The 19,246-nt window shown below is 34.6% G+C and overlaps 1 protein-coding gene across 1 annotated transcript; it reads left to right on the plus strand.

Annotated features, from left to right (window-relative positions):
- The first annotated feature begins 15,502 nt into the window (after positions 1 to 15,502).
- On the plus strand, positions 15,503 to 19,238 carry LOC131154087 (derlin-2.2). Its single transcript, XM_058106592.1, has 6 exons — positions 15,503 to 15,988; positions 16,266 to 16,365; positions 17,547 to 17,761; positions 17,911 to 17,994; positions 18,123 to 18,176; positions 18,669 to 19,238. Exons 1-6 carry the CDS (start codon positions 15,890 to 15,892, stop codon positions 18,849 to 18,851), a joined length of 735 nt encoding a protein of 244 aa, XP_057962575.1. The 5' UTR covers positions 15,503 to 15,889; the 3' UTR covers positions 18,852 to 19,238.
- The last annotated feature ends 8 nt before the right edge of the window (positions 19,239 to 19,246 follow it).

Consider the following 19,246-nt stretch of genomic DNA (forward strand, 5'->3'; position numbering starts at 1 on the left):
GGATGACGCAGAATTAGTGGAACTGATAGCTAAAGTGCAGGATGGATAGGGAGAGGAATTTAGTATTTTAGATGATGGAACTTTGAGGTTTTGTACCAGGCTGTGCGTGCCTGCAGATGTGGATATCAGAAGGATGATCCTAGAGGAAGCTCACATACCCCTATACACAGTGCATCCTAATAGCACTAAAATGTATCTGGATATTCAAGAATCATTCTATGGAACGGCATGAAGAGGGAGATAGTTGAATTCGTGGAGCGTTGTTTGACGTGCTAGCAAGTGAAGGCTGAGTACCAGGGACCAGCGGGACAGTTACAGCCACTTCACATCCTTGAGTGGAAGTGGAACCATATTTCTATGGATTTTGTGACAGGTTTACCATCGGCGTTGCATGGACAGAACACGATTGGGTGATTGTAGATAGATTGACAAAGACTGCTCATTGTATCCCTATCAAATTCAACTACTCCATGGATAGGCTAGCAGAATTATATATTCAAAAGATAGAATGATCACATGGTGTGCTAGTGTCTATAGTATTGGACCAAGACCCACGTTTCACGTCACGATTTTGGAAGAGATTACAGGAGGCTTTGGGGTCTCAGTTATCATTCAGCACGACATTTCATCCTCAGACTGATGGGCAGATAGAGAGGACGATCCAGATTCTTGACGATATGCTACGAGCGTGTGTGCTGGATTTCGGGGGTAGTTAGACCTAGTATATGTCGCTGGTTGAGTTTGCGTATAATAACAGCTGTCAGGCCAGTATCGCTATGACACCTTACGAGGTGTTATATAGTAGGAGGTGTCGTTCTCCAATATATTGGGATGAGATGGGTGAGAGGCGAGTTTTGGGACCAGAGTTAGTGCCGTAGGTGTATGATAAAGTCTGACTTATCAGAGATAGAATTAGTACAGCTCAGAGTCAGTAGAAAAGTTATGTTTATACTCGCCGTCAAAAATTGGAATTTGATACAAGAGATCATGTGTTTCTGAAAATAGCACCGCTGAAATGAGCTATAAGGTTTGGGAGGAAGGGTAAGTTGAGCCCTAAGTTTATTGGCCCATTTGAGATACTTAAGAGAGTGGGGTCAGTTGCTTATCGGCTAGCTTTACCATCAGCTTTATCCAGAATACACGACTATTGACCCTATGGATCATATTCCGGTTTTGATAATGACAAATACTCATGTATTTAATGGCGATCTAATTCATGTGCGAGTTTATATTTGCAGATACACTAATTGCACATTAAGTATGTAACGCCCCGGACTCGCCACGTGGGGCCCAGAGTATTATGAGGACGACACACGTCTCTGATACCAATCACACAACGGATAATAATAAAGCAACCCTGAACATAATATACCAGAGTTCTATAATTATACATCATCAAACTCATTTCACACACATCCACGTTCTCTATAATAGAAAACCTGACAGAAATTTAATAAAGCTTAAAAACTAAGGCATAGTCGGTTAAGTCTCACTCACAAAACTACCCTGCTCTGGAGCTATCTAAGCTCGATCACCTGGATAACCTGAAAAGATTTAACATATGACGGGGTGAGACACCTCTCAGTAAGGAAGAAATAGTTTATAATAGTGTGTGGCTAAAGTGTTTATAATACAATTAAAATATCCATCTAAAGTGTACACAAAGTCCACAAGTAACCCAGATGTAATACCCATAATCACATAAGATCAACGTCATTATCGTCCATTCGCATATTCGCAACCATCAGTATTTTATTGTTAATTTTCGAGAATAGGGAAATCTACCCGCCCATACAAGTAAGTTCCCTCTGCTATAGTGCTAACACTAGGGCACTCACCTTTCTCAATAAGCCCTCGGGTTATGTATCCAGGTAAAGACACCGAGGTTACAAAACAATCACTCCTTTCATAGTAAATAGGTAAACAACCTCTTCATACCACTGCCAATGTTTACCTCCCAATATAAACGTCCATATAACGACCTCCTCATTCCACTGCCAACGTTATATGATGGTTATACCAGGTACGATATAACGACCTCCTTATACCACTGCCAACGCTGTATCGTAATTTATACGAACCACATTCCAAATCAACATCAGTCAAACATTCAACATATCCATAATTCAACCATAATATATACCACATCAGTATCCATAATCAATCAGTATGTTCAATCAGGCAGACTTCACAGTCAAACAAAATTCGCAGTCTCAATAATTCCTCATTCCACATTAATCACAATCATTTAATTACCAAAATACTTTAAACCATACGATTTTTCCCAATATAATTTATCTATCTAAAAACATAATTTTCAATACCAGCAAGGTTTAGAAAATTATACTTGTATGTATATAAAAATTCATATTTGAAATTAGTCGTTTAAAATTATGAAAAAACCATTATAAAATATTCCCCCTTACCTACTCCTTGAAATTCGACCCAAGATCAACAAAACGAGACCCTAAAAATTAAAAATTCCAAATTCCCCAAACCTTAGCAAGACACCCTTATAATACTTCCTAAGCTCCAAGTGACCATATTTACTAAAGAAATTCCAAAATAACTCACTTACCTTGGTTTTAGGATGTTTCCTAAACTACTCAAATCAAAGATCTACTCCGCCTATATTGCAGAGAATCTTCCCAAGAGTCTCGTGGTAGCTTCTGATCATCGAACTGAGCTAAATCCGGCTTGGAATCAAAGAGAGAAGGTGGAAGGGCCGAAATTTCTAGAGAGAGAAGGGGAACATGCAGAAAAACACGCTAAAATGAAAATAATTCCACTTTTTATACACAGGGGTTCGTCAACGAGACACGTCGATTCATCAACGAGTCTTGTACAAAATTCGGTGACGAAATAGTGAACTCGTCGACGAATTTCAGTTTGTGAAAAACCCCCTCTTGGTATTTCTTCATCGATGAGACACGTACCCTCATTGACGAGCTAAGAAGAACATTCGTCGACGAGACCAATCTGTTCGTCGACGAACGATTGATGCCCCCTTTTCCCAACTTATTCTTCCTTCCCTTTTTATCTTTCTTATTATTTCAAATTATTTAAAATTTTTCAGGTTGTTACAAAGTAAAGCATGAAAACCTTGAAGATTATTTTTATTGTATTTCATTATAATTTAATTTAGGTCTATAAAATTTAAGTAAGAAAGGTATGTAATATTTAATGCATATCATGCATGTAGGAACTACAAGCTCAAGACCATAGTTTGACCCTTCGGTCTTCTGCCGCCGAATTTTTTTGGTGTCCTCAAAAAGGCCTAGAATGACCCTAGGACACTCATACATGCCCATATATATATATGGTTATATGTAAAGGGTGATCATATAAGTAAATAGAACTGAAATGTACTTAAAATGCATGTTCGGTCGATCGTACTTCACAAGTACAAATAGGTTGGTCGAATGAACGGTCATCGAGTCAACTATTTGACCATTGCCCGGTCAACTGAACACGGTTCAGTTCATTCTACCTGGTCGACCGAACTTCCTCTGAGTCAATCAATTGACCATACGGTCGACCGAGCCAAAATCATAAGTCAACAACCTAGTCAACCATACCCACACGTGGGAGAATCCAACGCTTCGATAGACCGAACTACTTAGTTCAAAACCTCCCGATCGACCAAACCGTGCAGAAAAGAAAAATCGCCTTTGGTACACTATGTCCGGTCGACCAAAGTTTTAGTTCAAATCTTGCCCGGTCAACCGAACTTGCACAACTCGGTCAACCGAACCTTGCCTTCGGTCGATCGGTGCTCTCGGGTTGCCATAATATTTTTACCGCGGTTAAAATATTTAAATAGGGTTAATTGTGTTAAAATGGTTTAAAACAATCCTAATAATACCCTATATGTCCCCAATAGCTATAATTCTTTCCATTTTTATATAGAGCCTTTCATTTGCAAAATTAAGGAGTGATTAGGGTTTTAGATTAATAAAAAATTCTCTGAAAATTTTATTGGCCAAAAATCTTCCCTACTTCCATACTCTTCACACTCAAAGTCATATACTCTTCCATTGATCATTCTATTGCAAAACCATTTTGAGAGAGAATATTTTGAATTGTTCCATATAGTTCCTACGTGCTTATACTCTCATATAAGTGCAGTGATTTTTGATTTTAGTGAGAGTAAGCCTAGAGGTGTTCCCAGTGATTTAATTCATAAATTCATTTGTGGGAAACCTTCTTAAGCTTTTGAGTCTTTGCATTCTCATTGCAAGACTCAAAAGCTTGTCTTTTGTTGTGAAGAAAAATATTTTTGACAAAGCTAGTTTTTCAAAAATATCTATTGTGCTTGACCTTTTGAAAATCTTGTTTGAAATATTTGATTTTCATATTGAAGGTTAAGTAAGGATTTCTCCAACGATTTAATTTGATAAATCTTGTGTGGGAAAAATCCTATAGCTAAGTGGGTATTTGCATTGTTATTGCAAGACTCATTTGGGCTTGTATTTTGTGTGTGCAAATATCTTTTTATTAGATTATTTTTAAATATCTCCATGTGCTTGAATATTAAGAAAGTATTGTTTAGAGATATTTAGAATACCTTTGGTAGTAATCTTTGAAACCCTAAGCTTGTGATTGAGATATAGCGATACATAGTTTCAAAGATAGTTTTAGAATACACTCTTGTGCTTTATTAGATAAAATCATTATTCTGAGCGTTAATTGCACACATGGAGTACCGAACTTATAGTTCATACATCATTGAGGTGCATTGATTAAATTGAGCTTATTGGTACATATCAGCTTAATATAAGAAGCATTTCCTTGTACGCAAAAATTGTATTTCAAATTGGTTGTATTGCAAACACGAGCCTGAAGAGGGAGACTAGCCCTGTTGAATTGTAATACCCCAACCCCGAAGGCTCTAGGATATTTACTTTTTACCATTGATTTACATCGGATGTAAATAAACTCAATTATTATTAAACCAGAGCGCTAATTATCCATATTACAATCATTTATTTCAAAAGAAGAAAATTACACAAACATAAATATCTGACATCATACTAATATTTCTAATCATTCTTTATTTTTTGTCCCCACCCGCATGCTTGCTAAGTTTGATTTTCGACATGCCCTTCAGAGTTACCTAAAATAAAAATATGATTGGTGAGATGACGCTCAGTAAGTAAATAAAATTATTATTAGTGTGTGTCCAAAATGAGCTTTTAAAAAATTTCGTAGAATAATATTTAATACTATAATTTCAAAACTGCTTCTAGAATAAATATAAATTTAAAAATTTATGCATAAAACTTTTATCATCGACTATAACAATAAAATTAAATAACCATATACTGTGACCGTTAAATTTAACTTTTAACTTTAAAACTGTAAAAATATTTAACTATATACGTACATATATTTTTCCTTATACATTTCCTTTAAATCGTCATTTAAACACAAGAATGACCATTTTCATATAAACTTATATTTTTCCTTCAACTCATTAATAACTCTGTACACGTAATTAAATATGTATAAACATATATTGTAAAAACCACCCTCAGGCCTGTTTGCGGTAAGTCATGTTTACCCCCATGACTGGGTTCTGCGGTCTGAAAACTGGACTTAACTGGCTGGCCTACCAAACTAAATCAACGTACGTAAACTTTAAGTAAGATTTTCATTATTAAGTCCTAGTTCGGAATCAGGTGTGCACTCAGGAGAAATCCACTAACATAAATAACCGTTCTGTAAACAGTGTGAGTGTACTCTGATCCGTATAAACTTTAAGTTGCGGTACCGAGTATCTGTAACTCTGAACTTGCTTTGCCATAAGGGGTTTTAAAAGTATCTTATTATAATTTATGCAATTCAAAATAATCTCGTGAGAATCTCATCTTTACTCATATTTTCATGAATAAGGCAACGTAAAAATAAACTCATGCCACACAATTTTTGTGTTAAAAATATATATAATTTTTTTTAATAGAAAGAAATGCTGAAAATTTACTCAAGCGGATTAGAACATTTCTTAACCCAAAAATAAATGCAAGTATGTTACAGATAGAATTGGTATAATTAAATATAAGTAAAAATAAACTCATGAAAATTTTATGGAACTAAGTAACATAATTGAAATTTACTTACAAAATAAACTCGGGTATGAATTTTAAATAAGAAAGAAACTAACATAATCAAATTTACTTACCTTCTTCTTTTACCTTGTGCTATGAACACAATAACTATCTCTAAGAAATGAGATCGGAAAGAGTGGGTGAGTGAGAACTTACTCAAAAATTTTCTCTCCACCACAAATTCTTTCACTCACTAATCCTTCTCTTCCTTGGAAAATTGTAGTAAAAAATGAAGGTTGAGAACTTCTTATTTATAGGAAAATTTTGGGGAAAAAATGAAATTTATAAAAGTGTGGGGAGATGAGTGAAATTATAATTTTTTAAAATTAAAGAATGGGTAAGGGATGGGCAAGGTATGGGTTGAGTATGGGATGGGGATGGATGCCATGTGGGAGTGCTTGCCACAATTCTCATTAAATAAATTTTTAATTAATTACTTACCTAATTAATTAATTTATTAGTTAATTAATTATTTTATTATTATTTTTAATCATTATTATCATTGTTATTACTTTTAAACTATTTTTAGTATTTATTTATTTTATTATTTATTTTTAAAAAAGAATTAAATTTGAATTTTGAAAACTCATGTGGGCCCCACATGGTCTTGTGGGCTCCACACAACTTCGAGACCCAAATGGATCTTACGTAACTTCAAAAAACCTTATATGATTTTATGAGCCCTACATAACTTCGATACTCGTGTAAACCTCCACACGGCTTCGAGACTCATGTGGGCCCCACACAGTCTTGTGGGCCTCGCATAGGATACCTATATTATTATTATTATTATTATTATTATTTTATCATATATTTCTACAAATTATGTCAGTCAAAACATTATTTTATGTACTTATTTACGTATATAAACAGTGTCTACCCTGTTTTATCCTATGAAATTCCATTTTGATCAGGCCGACCTCCAAGAAGCGACTGAGCCGCAATGGTCTTTGAACACTCGCTTAGACAAGGTCTTTCTTAGACATCAAACATAGAATCAAAGATCCTAACAGAGAAACACTTTTGTTTTGATAACTAAATGACCATTATTATTATTATTATTATTATTATTATTATTATTATTATTATTATTATTATTATTTTGGGTTATTACATGAATAGTCCATGAATAGTCCTAGATTGGCTTAGATTTGGTTAGGAAAGTTAGGTGCGCTATCCTGGTAAGGCGTATTGGTTAAGGTCAGCCCCTTGAATTGACCTGATTGTAAATGGTGCCACTCCACCCGTTAAGTGAGCCATTAGTGAAATCCTCAAGCTTGCGAGCTAGAGGCGGGGGAGTAGGTACAGTTGGCCGAACCCCGATAACATATCGTGACAGTACTTTATATTCTCAGCACCTTATTTTCCTACACGTGTATGTTATAGCGCATGATTTAATTTTCGCACATTATCTACGCACTTGGATTTATGTGTATATAGAAATAGCCTAGGTTGTGTAATACTATTGTTAAACTAATTGACCTAGGCGATAATTTTTTAAATACCCTATTCACCTCTCCTCTTGGGAATACACCAAAGCTAACAACGACGTATTTCATTTTTCTATATTAAAAAAATACGTCACAGATCCCTCCCATGTGATCAGCTATATAGGGATAGAACTCAGTAATACTTTGGCATATAAGGAAACACTAGTGCAGATTCTAGATAGGAAAAAATAGGAATTGCGCAGTAAGAAAATTCCATTAGTAAAAGTCTTATGGAGGAATCACATAGTGGAAGAAGCTTCATGGGAGCTCGAGGAGCAAATACGATAGAAATACCCGTATCTTTTCAGTGGGGACCAGCAGTAATTAGAAAGATCAGGTAAGTAAGTAATGTTTCTTTTACAGGTTAATAAGTACATGTATTAGTTTCTATTTTGGTTGGTTAAGGAAGAACTTTGTTCAGTTATTATAATCTCCCATAACCATATATGTAACCACAGTATTCTTTCGCTATAAGTGAGGGTAAGTAATAAAATAAGTAACCCATTTTTCCTTAAGGGATGATGTATAATTTAGATAGCAAATTTTGAGGACGAAATTTTTATAAGGAGAGGAGAATGTAGAGACCTAGAGAATTATAGAAATTAAATAATAAAGGAAAAGAGAGAAAAATGATTTTTCCAAGAGAGCTCAGCAGGGACTCGTCGACGAGCACAGAATATTCGTCAACGAGTGGCCTCTTGGGAACGTCGACGAGGACACGTGTCTCGTCGACGAAGAGAAACCAAGAGGACTGATTTCAGGACCTGAATTTTGTCAACAAAGGTTATAATATCGTCGACAAACCTCCTTCTTGGGTTCGTCAATGAGGTCACGTGTCTCGTTAACGAGGCAGCATTCTATAAATATCCTAAACTCGGGATTCAGTGAGAAATTTGCATGCAAAACCCTCTCTCTCTCTAGAATTCGTTTCTCTCACCTTCTCTCTAGAATTTCAGCTTCAATTCTTTGTGGATGTTTATATATATATATGACAGATTCAGTAGAACTCTGGTATTGTGTTCGGTGTTGTATGACATGTATGAAATTTATGTTTTCCGTTACTTAGGTATTAGAGATGTATGATAGGTATATCCTCGGCGCCCATGGGTCCGAATTGATCATGACTATATTAGTTTAGTAGGATGTTAGAATTATTATAAATGTTATTATGTGAAAAAAAATTATTATATAGCAAAATAGGCATGTCGTTAATGAAAACACCAATATGACCAAATCCCCACAATTTAATCTAATTCCAAAATATTCCCCAAAAAATCCATTTAATCAATTTCCTACAATTTAACTTAATCTCAAAATATTCCCAAAAATCTAATATAATCAAATACTCCAATTTAATAATCACATATTATAATTTAACTGGTTTAATTTCTAAAATAACTGACCTAATTTGTACTCATCACCTTAGCCTTAGAGTGGTGCTTAGGATCCCAAAATCAAAAATTTGCTCCGATTAAAATAACGAGGATCAAACCTAGGACCCCGTGGTAGTGTCCAATTGTCAATTTGGCTAAAGATTTGAGAAAAATTGAGGAGAGAGAGAGAGAGAGAGAGAGAGAGAGAGAGAGAGAGAGAGAGAGAGAGAGATTACATTTTCCCATGAGTGGTGCCTACAACACCCTAATCACGAATCCACTTCGGTTAAAATGTTGGTAGCCAAGATAGGAACACAGTGGTATTTTATGTTTTTCAATCGACCGAGAATTCGTCGAAAAATGAGGAGAGAGAGAGAGAGAAGGCGTGAGGAGAGAGAGACAGAGAGAGAGAGTACTGGGGAGGCGCAAGCTGCAATCCAAATTCAATTTGGAATCAGAAACAGGCTTCTTAAAGAAGATTTAGATTTATATATATATATATAACCATCATCTTATTTAATTTAATTAATTCAATTTAATAATGTTTAATTAATTAATTAATTAATAATTAATCTTAATTTAATTTTTTTTAGGATCACTATATTCTCCCCTCCATATAGAAATTTTGTTCTCGAAATTTTGCTAACCAACTATTTTTCACCAACCTAACTTTCAAGTTCTAATTTCAAGTTCCTGTCTCTTTGCTCGGAAACATCACCGTCGATGGATTTACCATGATTTTCTGAAGTCAACTGCTACTTCAAAAAAACACACGAGACCATTAAGGTATTTTTGCCCCCAAGCTACGAAACAAAAACTCAAAAGTCCTAACAATATCTTGATTTACCCGTTCCTATCCTCATCCTAACTCAAACCTATACTCTGGTATTAATCCGTCCTAGAGTCTGCAGAACCTATTTCCTAAACTCTAATACCACTTTATAACGCCGCAAACCCACCAAGTGGGGCCCGAGGTGTTATGAGACCATTCACACGTCTCAGATACCATTCACGCATCGAAAATAATTAAACAATCTCAAATAAAATACCAGAGTTCTATACTATTTAACCCAAAATGTATATCCATTCACTTATATTACAAAATCAAAAATTTAAACAACATGATTTAGCTAATTTATCTACTTATCTACATTGATATATATATATATATATATATATATATATATATATATATATATGTATATTAAAACATAATTGTATCTTTAAAAATTTTTAAGCATTAAATCATAATTTTCTCGAAGTTTGTCTTTTTTGAAGATTTTACCTTTATTATTAAAATAAGTTAGTGACACTACCATGGATTATTATGTATATCAATTATCTAGCAACACATTTTTTCTTTGTTGTCATTGTGATTGAGGTATCAAACTTCAATTTACATGTTGCAACACCATGTCGTGTTGGGATACCTCCTTTTGTCATTGTGCAGTTGATGACTAGAGTGACCCTATGATCAAAAAAAAATAAATGAATGTGTGTTAAAATACAATGTTGCCTATTTAATATTGATTTAAAAGTAGTACAAATAAAATCACACTATACTAAAATTTGAGACTTTCATATTGGAGATTAAGAATCTTAGAAAGTGTGGGAAGGGATGCGGGACGAGGGATAAAGTGCCTTTGGTTGAGTAGCAAAAAAAAAAAAAAAAAAAGCCTAAATGTAGAGGGTGTTAGAGAGGTTGGAAGTATTCAAATGAATAGCAAGATTTAAAATTGAAATCTAAAAGTATTTGTTCATCTCTCAAGTGTGTGGAATCCAAAATAAATTCACTATAAAATTATATGGAAAAAAAATGAAAGAATGAATTGTATATTTCTTTGAACGATTACTATCAACACTTTTGTTGCTTGTTGCCTTCAAACACAGAACATGGCTAAGAGAAGGAATAATACTCATGGCGCCACTTGACTCTTAATATATGTAGGGTTGCTAGTGTTGTAACTAGATATAGTAATCCATAAAAATACTAAATAAAAAAAAGTAATGGTTTCTTTTTATATAACATGCCTTAAATAAAGTTCTTCAAAATCGATTATGCCTATTAATTTTTCAAGGATCTGAAAAATACTCCTTTAAAATGGTTTTGTGGAAGTATTTGCAACTTTTTTTTTTTTAGGACAACAAAATTAAAACATAACTAACAAAGAAGATAAAAACATAAACACAACCAAAATCAAAACAAAAAAAAAACATCAAGCGAAACTCTAGAAATGAACTAACGACAAATGGAAACGAGACCCCACCTATCCAAGTGTGGGAAGGGATGCGGGACGAGGGATAAAGTGCTTTTGGTTGAGTAGCATAGGGCAAATGTGGACCTCAAATGGAAAAAAAAACTAAATATAGAGGGTGTTAGAGAGGTTGGAAGTATTCAAATGAATAGCAAGATTTAAAATTGAAATCTAAAAGTATTTGTTCATCTCTCTAGTGTGTGGAATCCAAAATAAATTCAATATAAAATTGTATGGAAAAATAATGAAAGAATGAATTGTATATTTCATTGAACGATTACTAGCAACACTTTTGTTGCTTGTTGCCTTCAAACACAAAACATGGCTAAGAGAAGGAATAAAATGGTAGCATACTCATACTCGTGGCGCCACTTGACTCTTAATATATGTAGGGTTGCTTGTGTTGTAACTAGATATAGTAATCCATAAAATAATTAAATAAAAAAAATAATGGTTTATTTTTATATAACATGCCTTAAATAAAGTTCTTCAAAATCGATTATGCCTATTAATTTTTCAAGGATCTGAAAAATACTCCTTTAAAATGGTTTTGTGGAAGTATTTGCAACTCGATATTCAAAATAACAAAATTTACTTGTAATTTTTTGTTAGACACTAAGTCTCGAATATACTTGATATCGATGTACTTGCTCCTATCATGGAAAATTGGATTTATTGTCAAAATAATAACATACTTATCATAAAATAAAATAAAAACTTTTGCAAGATTATCTTGGTGATGTTATAGTACACCAAGTATCACACATAACAAAATACTTGAATAATACTATGAATAGCTTTAGTATACTCCACCTCTACCAAAAAGAGAGTAATTATGCTAATTTTTAAAACCAAGAAAAAAAAAAATTTATTACTGCCATGAAACATAACCTGAAGTATTTTGTCCAGTTTCATTGTCTTCAGACAACAAGTCAACACTATTAAGCTTGCTCTCAAGAGGAAGATAATTTATACTTAAGACGTGATTACAGACTCACAAATGAGGGAGATAATATTAATAATTTTCACTTGTTAAAATTATTTTGTATTAAAAAATTAAATAGAAGATGAGTGTTGACTTTAGTGTAATCCCAAGAGGGGGGGTGAATTGGATATTTAAAATTTTCTTCCTAGGTCAACTAACCAGCAACAATATTTCACAAACCTAGGGTCAATCTAAAACATATATGAAATAAACCAATAGATGAAACTGCAATTAATTTGCTCTAGATAAATTAAACAATCAAGCACAATACAGTAAAACAGATAAAATAAAGGTGACACCAGATGTGTTATCGAGGTTCGGCAAATGTGTCTACGTCCCCGCCTCTAACTTGCATGTCTAAGGATTCCACTAAAGCTCACTTGCGGGTGGAGTGACATCGAATACAACACCCTTCCTTACTGGGCAAGGGAAACCCTGAATCAAATTAACAGGACTGACCCCAACCTTTACAACCAATCCTTACGGGCTAGATCAACACCCCCTCAAGCTACGCCTGGAATACAATAGATAAGAAATACAATTTTTGTATACAATATCAATGCTTCTCCAATAAGCATGTACCAATATAACCAATGCACTTTAATATGATAGGATTCATAAGCTCAGTGAAGATTAATGTAACTACTCTCAAGATAATGTCAGTATATCTAGTAATATGTGAGAGTGTGTTATGAATGAATCTTTAAGTCAAGATATGTATGTATGTACCAATCACAAGTTGCAAACTCAAAGATCTCAAGAGCACAATCAAATATCTCAAAAATAATTTTTCAAATAAGTATGAGAGATATTTGGATTTAGCTTGTTAAAAATGTTTTTCACAGTAGCACAATACAAGCCCTTGAATCTTGCAACAAGAATGCAAGACTTACAAGCCCTAGAGAGTTTTCCCAAAGAAGACTTATGAATTAAATCACAAGGGAAAACTCAAGCTTACTCTCAATAAAATCAATATCAAACAAAGAATATGAGAGTGTAAGCTAATATAGGTAATTTCTAAAACTCTTACCAAAAGATTTTAGTAAGAAGGATGAGTAAGAATGAGATTTTTAGCTTCTATGAGGAAAAATGAGTATTTGGAAATTCAAAAACATTTTGCTAATGATGTTTGCTAATCTAGTGCTAATTAAGCCAAATGAGGGAGTGTATATAGACACTCCTCAAAATATAACCGTTTGAGACTCAATGGTATTTATGAAAATGTTTAATTAAGTTTAAAGAAATTTAATCCTGTTTAACCTTGTTTTACCATGGTGAAAATTTGGCAACCCGAGAGGTTCGGTCGACCATATTCTTGGTTCGGTCAACCACTTTAAGATGTTCGGTTGGCCGTGGCAGTTTTGAACTGAAGACATGGTCGACCGTATCAAGGTGATTTTGAACCCCTTCATGGGTTTGGTCGACCAAGACAAGGACGGTCGGCTACTCATCAAGGTTCAATCGACCCAGACCTAAATGAACTACACAGTTGGTCGACCGAGTAGCTGGGGTGTCAGACACTTGTTGGTTCGGTCGACTTAGGACAATATGTTCATTTCAGAATGGTTGACTGCATGAATTCAATATGTTGATTTCTAACCTGTTCGGTCAACCAAAGTTTTTACATTGCCTAGGGTTCGGTCGATCAAGGCTTAGTCAACTTTTGACTTTTCAACCAATAGATTGTTCGATTGACCGGGGCCATTCAGAAGCATAATTTTGGCCTTGATTTTGACCCTAAGTTTGATCCCTATTTGTACAGATGTGACATTTTAGCCTTAAGGGATTTTGCATTTATGTGCATGGGGTCCTAAGGTCAATCTATGGTCATTGAACTTATTTAACTTATCTTACATTCAATGCATTAATTATTACAGACCATATTATAGACCCAAATGAATTGAACAACAAATACAATAGAAATTATTTTGTCTTCATTTTCTTTGCTTCTCCCAACTTGATGTGAGCATTGAGTTATGACCTTGTCTGAATATTTGTCTTTTCATGTTAAGAATGGTCCTGCACACAAACTCAGGGTACAGGTAAGATACAAAGATATTTGTCATTATCAAAACGAGTATGACCTATAAGGCCAACAATGAGTCGCTTTGTATAAATGGTTAGATTTAAGACCCTATTTGGTCAAGTTGTCACTTGTGCTCACCCATGCATTAGTTTGCTTATGATGACTTCTTTGGTACTAACATAGATCCACTAGTAGGAACTTCAACAAAATATAAATACGAACAAGCCAACTCTAGACTATTTCTTAGTTTTCTTAGGATTCCATTTAGGTAAACCTCTCTCTATGTATATTTTCTAGAATATAAGATTAGAAAGCTTTTTCCTGATAATCAATAAACAATAAATCTAAAACTATTTTTTTCAAATAAGAAATTTCAGGTTACCAAAATTCATGCATTCAAAGCACATATGGGTGTAACAAATTATTATTGGAAATAATTGAATTAAAGTAAGATAAATCTTCACAATTAATGCTAAGTAAAAACAAATAATTTGGAGTTTATTTACCTTTGTTATTAGTGTTTTATTTTCATTTTTACAACTTCTGTAAAGTCCAAAACTTCTTTTTCCTTTATCATTCCTCTTGTAATAGAATATTTGGTTAGAATTTTAATATTTTAAGCATGCCCTTAAATGTATTTATTCTATGCTAATTGCATGTCAGTGTCACTAAATGTGTGATTTTGATCTCTAGCTTCGACTTGTTGATTATTAGTGGCACACACACTTGCACGGTCCGTGGCATCATGTAAATGGTTCTTATAGGAGTCATCACAATATCTACCCAGTATAGACCTTAACTCCCTTAAAAAATTCGAGAAAAAATCCTTTCTTTTGAAGGAATAGAATCCTACTCTCTCTAATGGAGATTGGAGAGTCCGGAAGTGTGCCATACTACCTCAAGGTAAGTAAGGTTTATATAGATTAATCACTTAGAAAATAGAAATGTGTATTATTTTATAAATTTGTGACATATTATATATTTTTATATTATTACACATATAATATATATTATAAATATATAAATATATATAGGTTCAATTTCGATAACTATCAATTTATAAACATTAAAAATTGAACCAATAGTTAAAAGAAATATACAAATAAAATTGAAGAATTAAAAAAATAGTCAAGCAAAATTTTATTTTCAATTCCAATCGAGTTATATATTTGGCTTGGGTTTTATATTTTTGAACAACTCTCTATTAATATTAATTAATTTAACAAAAAATAAACATAAAAATTCCTTCACACGGCAGAGTTACATGCCACGTATATGCAGGTAACGGATCATGATTTTTCTTACCGTGCGCCGAAAACACAGAAGAACATCACTTGTATCCAAAAGCAGGTGATTGGTGCGTGCACCCGCGCGCTCTCTCTGATTGGCCATGATTGAATCATCCTCATGGTAGAGAGATATCGAGGGCGAAAGCCGAACTGTGCCAGGAATTTCCATTTCCATGGGCTCTCAGAATTTGTGCTTTTAGCCTTTTCATTTCCTGAGTCTCACCTGAAGTGATCAGTGATCTCGATTCCTGGAGCTTTCCTGAAGCCCTTAGACTCTCCCTGTTTGTTTCCTGCGAAAAGTTCTCGATTTTCGAAGCATTTGTTCCTTTTTAGGGTTTCGGGTGGGTCTGAAATCTGGCGAACGATGGCTCAAGCTGTTGAAGAATGGTACAAGCAGATGCCCATCATCACCCGCTCCTATCTCACAGCCGCTATCGTCACCACCATCGGCTGTTCGCTCGATGTATGCCTCTGTCTCTCTCTCTCTGGAGTTGTTTACATTACAAGATTTGTTTTTTTATGGTCCAATGCGTGATGTTCTCATATCAGGGCAATTAATTTTTCTTTTTACAATTTGGGAATACTGGGTTTGTTCCTTCGACGTTTGTAGCTTCGTTTCTGTGTCCTGAATGTTTGGGGGCTTTTGATTGTAGTATTTGTTTCGTTCGGTAATCTTCACCATGTGAAGGATTTAGTGAAATATGGACAGTCATGATTTTTTTTTAATAAATATTTTGCAGATAATTTCTCCCTATCATCTGTACTTGAACCCTAGACTTGTGGTGAAGCAGTATCAGTTCTGGCGCCTAATCACCAATTTCTTGTACTTCCGCAAAATGGGTAACCTCTTAAGCTTGGATTTTTAAGATATCATGTCTTATACCAATTTTAATTTGACATGAAGTTTGCACTTATACCATGTTACTCCCTCCATTGTTGCTACTAGCATTTTTATTGAAATTGCAAGAAACTACAGGAACCAATGCTTTGTCTTGAAGCATGAATGATACCTGAGAGATTTACTTTGCGAACTATGAAAAGCACCCAAACTATGGAAAGAATCCATTCAATCAATTCTATTGAATTAGTGTTTAGGAATAAGAATTTGGAACTGTTGATTTGACTTGTGAATTTAGGAAAATTTTAATACCAAATTATGTGGGATTTTATCAAGATTCAAAATTTCAAACTTTCAGCCTCATGGTGCTCCTAAATTCAACACGACAGAATTTTGCGCTTGAGGAATAGAAGGAAAATTGTTGCTGCCATAGTGCCACGTTTTTAATTTACTTTTTAGTCCTTCAATTCCTTTTTTTCAGGCTGCAAACCATTATTCTTTTGCTCCCACTATGGTGCTTTGAAGTGAAGATTAACTAATTGTGCACCCAGGGGTGCCACCTCAGATAGAATGTTTTCAGTCACTCATTATTTGTGTTGCCCTGATGTTTGTTGTAATGAGATGTGGGCGGTTAACTTCATGCACTGCAGTTAACCATGGGATACCATGGGCACACACATTTCCCTTGTGATTTGTAGACTTTTCAAGTATGCATGCATGCTTTGAAATTTTCAGTTAAAGATATAATTTCTCATACCAAAACACATGAAAATAGAATTCAAACCCTATGTTCATTGTTCACCGCACCAAATGAATACTCCTACACATTCCACATGCCATGTAATCATTATTTTCGAGGACAAACTAAAAAAGTTGCAGTTATGATGATTGGGATATCAATAATGCCATGGAGAAAGATGTTATCCACTTAAAGAGCCTATTGGTGGGAAAGGATTGCCATCAATTGGTATCTGAAGCAAAAAATCAGTCTTTCCATATCTTGTGATTTTTTAAAGATCTTTTTATAGTTTTTGCTTTCAATCAACATATCCTCTTTTATTTCATGCAGTTATATTTATTTGTCATTTAATTATGTTGATATAATGGAATCTGATTAGGATAAATTTCGATTTTCAACCATACATTCTGTCATTTAACATGGTTATATCACTGGTATTGCCAGATTTGGACTTTCTTTTCCACATGTTCTTTCTTGCGCGATATTGCAAGCTTCTTGAAGAGAACTCTTTCAGAGGAAGGACAGCTGATTTCTTTTACATGCTTTTATTTGGTGCCACCATTTTGACTGGGATTGTTCTAATTGGGGGGATGATACCTTATGTATCAGAATCATTCGCAAAAATTATATTCCTTAGCAACTCATTGACATTCATGATGGTTAGTTGCCTTTGCTTTTTATTTTTTCCTGGCAGGCATGGGGTCGGGGTTTTTGGTGGGGTGGGGGGGCATAGTTTTGGTGGTGGGGGTAAGTTTTTGACAACATTGTATAACAACTACCCTTGTTTGCTGTGTAATCTACTTTGTAGGTTTATGTGTGGAGCAAGCAAAATCCTTTTATTCATATGAGTTTCTTGGGTCTCTTTACCTTCACAGCAGCCTATCTACCATGGGTGAGTATGCTTGATTGTGTTTGTTCCAATATAAACTTGTCAAATCAGTGGTTTCATTCAAAGTTTCATTTGCTCTTGATACAGGTGCACATATTTATCACAATATAAATGTATTTTGTTCTCTGCAGGTTCTTTTGGGATTTTCTGTCCTTGTTGGCGCGAGTGCTTGGGTAGATCTACTGGTACGTTTTCTGTTTCTTAGATCCACAAGTATCATAGTATTTAACTAAACCAAGAGTCCAAAGGTTGTTTTCTAGAATTGAGTAAAATTGGTAATTTCACGTTCACACCTTGCCAACAAGTGACAACTGCTTACCACATCCTTAAATCCACTTCCACCAAAAGGAGGGAGAGAAAGGGCAGGATGGGATGAGTCAGTTGAGAAATATGTACTAATTGCTCATTCTAGAATTATTGTTGCATTCAATCTGATTAGAACAACCTTTCATCACACCTTTGATTTGCAATTTTAACAAATCGGACCAGATTGGTTTACAGAAGTCAGGCTTTTGTTGCACTTTTAATGGTTGAAGGTTTTTTCAGTAGAAGGTTGTGTTGTATATAAACAGCATATTTGTTCCTGTCCTGATAGGTCCATCCTTTAGTAATAGGAATCCTTTTGATTTGTTCTTTTTCACTGGTTTAAAAACACAGGATTTCTTTTCATGGTTCAGGGAATGATAGCTGGTCATGCCTACTATTTCCTTGAAGATGTTTATCCAAGGATGACCGGTCGCCGGCCCCTACGAACTCCTTCATTTATCAAGTCACTGTTTGCAGATGAGGCTGTTGTGGTGGCTCGGCCTGCGAACGTGAGATTTGCTCCCCCACCAGTAGAGGAAGTCCACAGAGACTAGTCAAGCCCTAGGACATTTTGACTTGAAGGTTGCTGGCCTTTGTACTGACCTGCCCTGAAGAAAAAGTAATGCCAGCGGGGAGGGGAGGAAGATTGGGCCATTTGGCCAACTTCTTCATCAAAGTGCATCTGATGGGATGGATTTTATTTGTGGTTAATGCGTTTACTCCATATCTGGTTTAACTTCTATCATGTGATGTTGTTTCTATTGCACCCATATAGGCGTATAATGATTCGTGTAGTTTGAATTTGGAACTGTATACTTTCTGCTCAATGTAGAGGCTTTTTATTGTTTTGCGGTCATAGCTGATAGTTGGAACAGATACAAAGCAATCTCCTGTCAGAAGTTTTAGAGAATGATCAAATGGTTCCTTCTTTTTTATTCTAACCTAGTTA

The sequence above is a fragment of the Malania oleifera genome, chromosome 4 (genome assembly GCF_029873635.1).
Source record: "Malania oleifera isolate guangnan ecotype guangnan chromosome 4, ASM2987363v1, whole genome shotgun sequence".
NCBI lineage: Eukaryota > Viridiplantae > Streptophyta > Magnoliopsida > Santalales > Ximeniaceae > Malania > Malania oleifera.

Bases quoted from the DNA above. Each gene is read 5' to 3' on its own strand.
- LOC131154087 (XM_058106592.1), top strand. From the start codon at position 15,890: ATGGCTCAAGCTGTTGAAGAATGGTACAAGCAGATGCCCATCATCACC. The intron at 17,995-18,122 runs GTGAGTATGCTT...TGTTCTCTGCAG, and splicing joins CAGCAGCCTATCTACCATGG to GTTCTTTTGGGATTTTCTGT. The intron at 18,177-18,668 runs GTACGTTTTCTG...TTCATGGTTCAG, and splicing joins GTGCTTGGGTAGATCTACTG to GGAATGATAGCTGGTCATGC.